Source organism: Abramis brama, assembly GCF_963993115.1.
Source record: "Abramis brama genome assembly, chromosome: 9".
In the NCBI taxonomy this organism is placed as follows: Eukaryota; Metazoa; Chordata; class Actinopteri; order Cypriniformes; family Leuciscidae; genus Abramis; species Abramis brama.
The window spans coordinates 30,833,094-30,841,309 of record NC_139971.1 but is presented as its reverse complement, the minus strand read 5'-3'; the positions used below and the strand labels follow the sequence as shown (position 1 = coordinate 30,841,309).

The window sequence follows — 8,216 nt, the reverse complement described above, 5'->3', positions numbered from 1 at the left end:
CAAAATGCAACCACATAATGTCCAGATATTTGATAAGAAATGTAGAATCCAGTCACACATTGTCAATACTCAGTGTTAAACAGTAGTCAGGCAGAACATCAAAACGTCTTTGTGTGCACATTTTAATATTTCACAGAAAGCAGGAAACCAGCTCCTTGATTTTGCATATCCACATAAAAACTGCAGTGTAATAACACCTTAATAAGTGGTTCTTAACAGTGTGGTTTCTTCATCATTCATATTAGTGTAAAAACACAAACAAAACCAAACACTTAAAAGAAACACTGCTAGTTTGATCTTCATGTTGTCTTCATCTTTTTTCCATCCTCACTCTCCCTCATCCTCCTCAGGTTCTCGGAGGCCTTGGCTGTGCAGGGTCTTCCCTGTCATTTCCATCATGGCCTGTACTTCAGGATCTGCATCTAGTATGCTTTTCTTCTTCTCATCCTGAATGTCAAGATCAGGAACATTTCAATTTCGCATAATTATTTTGATCTTTTTTAGTATCAAAAAAGCAAACCCAAAAAACTACAAAATTCAGCATATTATCAGACCTGTTCCTGTTCTTTAGGTGGCTGCCCAACGCCCCACATCTCCACGGTGTCCAGTTTGAATTCCTCGTCTCCTGAGAGCTGAGGACTGCCGTATGTAGTGCACCGTGGTCGAGCCCTGCTGTGGCCGTGTCCAAAATCGCAGTCCAACCACAAGCCGAAATAGCCATGCTGACCACCCATACCCTAAAAAAGAGAAGTAACAATGTAATTTTGTTTTGTTCCATGGTGTTGTAAAGCCTTGAGCACTGTTTAATATTGATCTCACCAAGCCATTTGGCATGGTCTGCTGGCCCTGGTTCAGGTACATGTAATGATTGTTATAGCCTGTGCAGGTGAACACTCGCATGTAGGGAGAAATAGAGAAGAGGAAGCTCCTGGAATCGCCTAGAGCAAAAAGAAGAAAACATTGATTGTAATGTATAAAGGTGTGTTCACACCATGTCAGAATTAACTAATTACGAGATTTTGTAAGCGTTCATGTCCTCATAGAACTCGTAATTACAATTTGCAAACTCTGACACTCTTAGAAAAAAAAGGTTCTATATAGAACCTTAAAGGGCTCTGTCAGGCACTTCATATATAGAAGCGACTTTTGTAATCATTTAAGACACTTCTCCTTATTGAATTTATCCCATATAGAACCTTTTTGGTAGAGATGCACCGATGTATCGGCCAACTATTTAAAAGCAGCTGATGATCAGGGCCAATAATATCCTGTCAATCAAAATGGTGCGGAAAAACGTCTTCAGACTGCAACTCATACTGTGTGTGAAGAAAATCTCTCTTGTGTTGAATTTAGGGCAAATTAACATGACAATAATGCATTAACAGTTAAAAAATAGCGACGTTAAAGCAGGCTCTATTTGAACCTATAAATCACCCATAGTTCAAGCCAGTAGTTTTCCCACGGAATGGGGTTACTTTTACACTGTCCTTTGTTTACTTTGTCCTTTGTGTACTGCGTGATCGATGTACCACCTGACTGCTACAGAGCCATTTTGGCGCTGATAGTGTTGCCATAGAAACAAATAATTTTGAATCCGAGGATGTGAATGGCTCCGACTCCGGGTTATCATCTCATAATTACCACAATTATAACATGGCATGAACACAGCATAACATCGTATATGGTTTAATCCTTCTGAACTCACCCTGAAACTGAGGCTTGACCTCCCAGCTTTGAGACGCAAAGCCACCAAAGATATGGCCTTTAGTGTCTTTTACCAACATGACAGTGGGACCCCGACTTTTGCAGTTGCCCACCAATCGGGTGAAGCTTTCCCCGTGTATGTTTGTAGAGAATAACAACCTCCAGGGGGCGCTATGTCCCTCTGGTAGCTGAGGGGACAGGAACATCAGAAGAGGTAGATTCAAGAGACATCGGAGTTCACTCCAGGGAGCGTACCGACACAGGGGCAAGAGAGTTGGGGGAGGACGAGAGGGCAACCCAACTCCTAGCCCCTCACCAATCAGAAGCTCCAAGAACATGGCCATTGCTGGGATCCGGAAAAGCCAGTCTTCCAGACATGGAATGTCACACGTACTCTGGTCTATTGAAGCGATAAGGACTAATTATATTACATAATCCTCTTGCTGTGCACTGCAACTGTTAGTTAAAACAAGTTAACACTTCACAATAAGGTCCCATTAGTTAATGTTAGTTAATACATTAATGTTAATAAAAATACAGCTGTTCATTGTTAGTTCATGTTAGCTCAGGTCCATTAAATAATATTAAAAGATACAACTTTTGATGTTGAAACTAACATTAACTAAAATTAATAAATGCTTTAGAATTATTTTTTCACTGTTAGTTCATGTTAACTAATGTAGATAACTGATGTTAACAAATGGAATTATTGTAAAGCGTTAAGCAAAAACAAAAGCTATTAAAAATTACTAAGCATAAAATTGTAAAATATAAAAATAAAAGCTATCAAAATATGAATAAATACTTTAATAGTATATAAATAATACTAAAAGAATACCTCTTATTTAAGAGATTTATCCAAATGGTTCACATTCACATTATTTAAAAATACACTTCATTAATTTTCATTTGGATTTAATCTAAAACAGCATTTACTGTGATTCTGATACAAACCTGAAGATTTTAATTCAGAGGTCAATTGTTCTGACAGCAGTTTTACCCCTTGATGGCCATCAGCCATGCGATCGGGTTGCCAACCTCGCAGATGCCCCCTGTGGACTAGAGTCTGCACTGCCGCTGAAACCAGGTCTTCCACAAACTATTTCATAAACATTAAATTACCACAATAAGATATTAAGAATTATTTGGAAATTGTATTGATGCTTCATTGTTAAATTGAGCTTAGGCATGAGCTTAGGCCTAGTCCTAGACAAAAAATACACATTTGAGCTGTTTTAACAGAAAGCATCCTGCACTGATATATCTTTCTTAAAATATGTCAGTGCCATTGTTTTGTCACAAGATGCACACCAGTAATGTTTTTTTTTCTAAGGCATGTTTATAAAAGCTACAGAAATGTCCTAATTGATCTAAGGCCGAATCCTGGCTTAATCTAAGCCCTATCTGTGAAACCGGGCCTAGTTGGTTTATATTTTCAGGCCTATGTTTAACAGTGTTAATGAAATCAACTTTGGTTATTGAAATGAAGCTGAAATAAAACAAAAATCACATTATAACTATATAACTATTAGCTGAAAAACTTAGAAACAACAAAAATGAGAAAATATGCCCTGGCAATTAAATGAAATAAGTACTAAAATTACTAAAACTAAACTGAGATGAAAATCTATATAGAGATATTTTTTATCTATAATATATAAAAAATATATAAATATGAAAAACTAATAAAAATGACAAAAGCACATAACAACTAAAACGTAAACTAAAATTAAAGTGAAAACTAAAAAAATAATAGTACATAACACTTAATACTGAACCCCTTTATATAATTAGATTTTGGTGATACTTACACCTCTGATCTGCTCAGCTGTGGTAGCAGTAGCCTTTGCACCCTCTGCCATTGCCAAGACCAAAGGTGCACGTTCCTCTGCAGTTCCTCTAAGAATATCTGCCAGGAAAATAACCAACTGCTCACGACTTACCCCATCACCAGGGGGCAGTGGCACTTCTGGATCAATGCTGTGTATGCCATGGAATACTCTCTTTATCATTGATTCTGATGCCATCTTTCCCATTGTCATCTGAAACAAATAAATAAATAAAAACAGCAAAAAGTTCAAATCAATGTATCTTGAGTTTGTAAAGACATGCAATCCAAAGAGAAAATGTTTGTCAGATCTGCATCTGTTCACCAGCCATAACAATTACATTATTGATTATTAGGCAGATTATTATTAGATATTCTACAATACTGTTCAGCCTTCTTACAAATGACTTCAGACAGCATTAAACTGGACATCAATAATTTATGATTGTCCCAATGATGGGTAAGTAATTATGTGGTAGACTTAGGAATATGTGAAAATTTAATAAAAATCGGTTTCCATGTATTTTCAATCGTTCAGTTCAAGACAGTGTTATTTTAGTAACACTGAAATACTGTTATAGTTTTTATTAATATTTTGAATTTATTGTTTTTTTTATATATATATTTTCTGTTTATATATATAGATTTATCAACTGTATTTATCATCTGTATTTGTGTGGGGGGATTACTATGGAAGTCAATGGGGTCATCAACTGTTTGGTTACTGGCATCCTTCAAAATATCTTCTTTTGTGTTCAGCAGAAGTAAGAAATTCATACAGGTTTAGAAACACTTGAGGGTGAGTAATGATGACAGAATTTTCATTTTTGGGTGAATATGTATACACGCACATACACAAATATAATTAAAATGAATTAAAATGTTAGGTTTAACAGAACTAGTTTAATGCTTGTGCCACAGCTGCTCACCTTACCTTCAGCATGTCTAGGGATAAACCCTTCCCCGTTTTTCCAGATGAAGAAGCAGAGGAGCCAGTTCCATGAAGCCTGTCAAATGTCCCCTCTATAACGGGTCTTTCATCCGGACGAAAACGGGCCAGTCGTTTCTGCGCTACAACACTGTCGGTGTTCCCCATCACCCTGAAGGGAAAACACGAATGAATGTCAACTTAAATTAATTAATTAATGGAATTTAGTCTGACTGTCATAGGCACAAATGAATTCATAAAAACATGCTTAGTTTAAACTGCTGACTGAAACAAGTGCTCAAGGGAAACTCTGAAATACAACGCACACTTGAGTTCTAAAAAACTGAAGTGAGATATTCAGACCTGGTCAGTGGTTCAGTTTGACATTTCGACTCACGATGTAAACACCGGTAAACACACACAAAAAATAATTTCCGGGTTCTGCACTACATCACGCGCAGAGGACCAATGACTGGAGAGAAACTTCAAACCGCGCTGTGATTGGCTGGATCAGGTTGCGTCATCCGCAGAGTGATAGTTGGTTTCCTGGAAAATTAGTTGGAATTTGTCACACAAAAAAAAAATACAAACAAAGGATACTGTTACGCCAGATGGTTTGGTGTTGATGTAGCTACGTTTATCTGTTATAGTTTTGTAGATTAATATGATATTTTATTAAAAAAAATATTTACAATTAGGTACTGTAAGTATTTGTGTGATATTTAGGCCTACTTTCTGTTAATTACAAATAAATGGTGATTAGTCTATATAGAAAAGTATTTGCATTAGGGTTTTTAAGACCACACAGAGAACAAAGTATACATTGGTGTTAAATTTACTAAATCAGGGGTTTTCAAACTGGGTTTAGGGGGAGTCCCAAGGGGCCACAAGTGAGTCCTATGGGGTCTGTGGAAAAGTCTAAAGATAAAAAGTGTAAAAATGTAACAATAAATAAACTAAATTTACTAAAAAATAACCCAATAAATAAATGCATTAAATAAAATTAACAAAACATTGATTAAAGCAAATCAATTTATTTTAAAAATAAATTAATAAATAATCCACCTACAGCACAGTAATACCACAACACAGTAACATAATACCATAGAAACTAAATATTTTTCAAATGACTATTTTAAGCATATTTTAATATTAATTTTCACAGTATAAATGTGGTATTTTTACATGAAAATATATATAGCTGGCTTTTAAATTTTAGGATGGGGCACCAGGATGATGTCCTTGGCATCTGAAAGATTGAAAGACCCCTGAACTAAATTATTACGTTGTCTTTCTGTTTATCTAAAGATAAAACAGCACATAAGATTGGCAAGTAGGCTAGATATATATAAATATAGGTTATGTAATTAGTTCATAATTAGCCTAGTTTTTACAGGTTGGCTCAGCGAACTAATTTGTTTGCGTCATTGGGAAGAGTAATGTAGTAGCTCTTGTTGACCATAAGAGGTCAGACTAATACAGCTATTTAAAGCAGCAGATTTGTCTTTTCCGTGGGGCTTTACAGATCTTTCTCAACAGGCGATGAAAAACGCCTTTTAAGGGCATGAGATTCATGTGCGATCTGGGCGTGATGCCCGCTGACGCGCTGGCGTTCAGCAAGTCTTACCAGAAGTTTTAAAAGAAGCCGTTTAAGGACATTTCCGTAACCGAAACTGTTGGTTAAAAAAATAGAGAAATGGAAATAGTCAAATCAGCTGACCTGATTTAATTCGATGCGACGGAAACAGAAAGACAGGTTATCACATGTAATGAATGAATGGCAAAACCTCACGGTAATGTACTGCGCATGCGCATCAATCATCCACCCAGCATGGCTTATTGAACTCTGTGTGTGACAGTGCTCAGGGGTGAGACTCTCTACTGAGTGTATTCTTTACTTCTCTCAAGTCAAAGCACATACACATGTTTGTTGTATTACCATGTATTTAACCTTTTATTAACCTGTAATGTTTTTATACGGAGCTATTTCTCATATTCCTTCCCTAAATCTAGCCACTTCTTAATTTTCATTAAGACGTCATTTAGTATGCTTATTAAGCCATGTTTTGTGTGACTGGTTCTCACAATGTAGATGATTTAAGTTTTACTGTTCCTTTGGGGACATTTTGTCTCCACAATGAAGCCAAAACTGACCCACACACACACAAACACTTCAGAAGTTAAATAAGGCCTCTCATAGACGCAGTTATTTTCATAGTGATAGGCTATTTATTACATCTTACACTTAAATCTAACTCTCAAACCTGTTGACAATATTACATTCAAAGCATGATTTCAATGAAATCAAATTCGCAATGAAATCAAAATGGATGTTTATTGTGTTTTTTATGGAATATTGCATTATTTATTATAGGTTAAATGTTTAATTATTATTGTTATTATTATTATAATTCATGTCCCCTTGTAAATTTTAATCAAAATAGCCCTCTGCTTGGAGCAACATTTCTTCTCTTCTCTTATAACAGGCGTAAAGGCGGGACAACCTCACTCACATGAGATCACAGCAATAGAAAGCCACAATGATCCAATCAATTGCTTCAAGTCCCGCCTGGGCGCCTTACATGATTTTCTCGTTCGAGAAGCCGATTCACTCAGATAAACATGTATGTCACAAATTAAGAAAATACTCTCGCAACCTTCATATCAACTTTAAGCATGATAAATAATGAGCTTTTAAAATAGTGAAATTGACTTCAAATGTCCTCACAAGTCATTTTTGTTCCAAATTTTTTTAGCATTTGTAATAAATTGACCAAAACTGGTAAAAAATCGTTACTTCATGAGAGTTATCTTCAGGTAATCTTTAAATATTCAAGGTTTGTACATATTACATGTGCGTAAAGGTCATAGAACATGTGAACAACAGGTTTTTACAACCTAATTGCACATTGTCGTATAGTGCAGTCTCTAATGAGCAGGTGTAAACCTCAACAATGCCACTATTGTGCTGCAGAGTGCATGTGCATGCATAGGCCCGGCCTTTTTCACTTTTGATATTCCTGTGAAAGTTTTGTGCCCACGTTCTGACGATTTGTGCTACCCGCTCAGATTTTGCTATACCTCTCATTAAAACAGATAGGTAGCACAAATCGCTACCTATCAGATTCCACCATCCTAAACCTGCCCATAAAACAATGTAAATATATTGTTGGTAGCAAAATCTGATAGCATGTTTCATCAGTACACCCACTTAGAATCAAATGTGACAGAATACGGAAAAAAAGTAAACTACTTTATTTCATGAAGCATAACTACTGTGAAGCATGAAGCATAACTACCGCTGATGTACTGAGTTATTTATGTACTGCAATATTTGTATATGCTGCAGCTGTTTGTGTTATTTGGTTTTCTTTCCTAGAGCGCCTATAGCAATCACACCACCCTTTTTTTAAATGAGTATTGCTTTAGTGTGCGAAGGTCACGCATCCCCATATATTTCCATGATATATGTCTTTTTATGTATTAATTTCCCATTATTATACTTTTTTTTTTTATCTCTTGATATTGATTTATTTATTTTTAAGCTGATAAATTCTCAATAGCCGAATCTTTATATAACCACACATTTGCTTGTTATAATATTGCATGTTATATGTACTTTTATTTCTATTACTATTTAATTTTATAATCATTTTAAATGTATAATCATAATGTAAACAATTGCAAATGTTTTATTATACAACTGTTTGCATTGATTGCATATTTTGTAGCTCTGTGTATTCTAACAGGCACAGC

At 35.6% G+C, this 8,216-nt stretch overlaps 1 protein-coding gene across 3 annotated transcripts; it reads right to left on the bottom strand.

The window, feature by feature from the left end:
* Positions 1 to 105: 105 nt before the first annotated feature.
* Positions 106 to 4,962, bottom strand: meak7 (MTOR associated protein, eak-7 homolog). 3 transcript variants are annotated; one of them, XM_084124536.1, is made up of 8 exons: positions 4,824 to 4,962; positions 4,467 to 4,632; positions 3,516 to 3,746; positions 2,659 to 2,803; positions 1,706 to 2,104; positions 820 to 938; positions 555 to 737; positions 106 to 447 (listed from the first exon to the last, which is right to left on the bottom strand). In XM_084124536.1, exons 2-8 carry the CDS (start codon positions 4,626 to 4,628, stop codon positions 328 to 330), a joined length of 1,359 nt encoding a protein of 452 aa, XP_083980662.1. In that variant the 5' UTR covers positions 4,629 to 4,632; positions 4,824 to 4,962; the 3' UTR covers positions 106 to 327. The 3 variants fall into 3 exon arrangements, with proteins under 3 accessions (XP_083980662.1, XP_083980664.1, XP_083980663.1); XM_084124538.1 differs by having other exon boundaries at positions 4,462 to 4,632; positions 4,824 to 4,908; XM_084124537.1 differs by having other exon boundaries at positions 4,787 to 4,887.
* Positions 4,963 to 8,216: the final 3,254 nt, after the last annotated feature.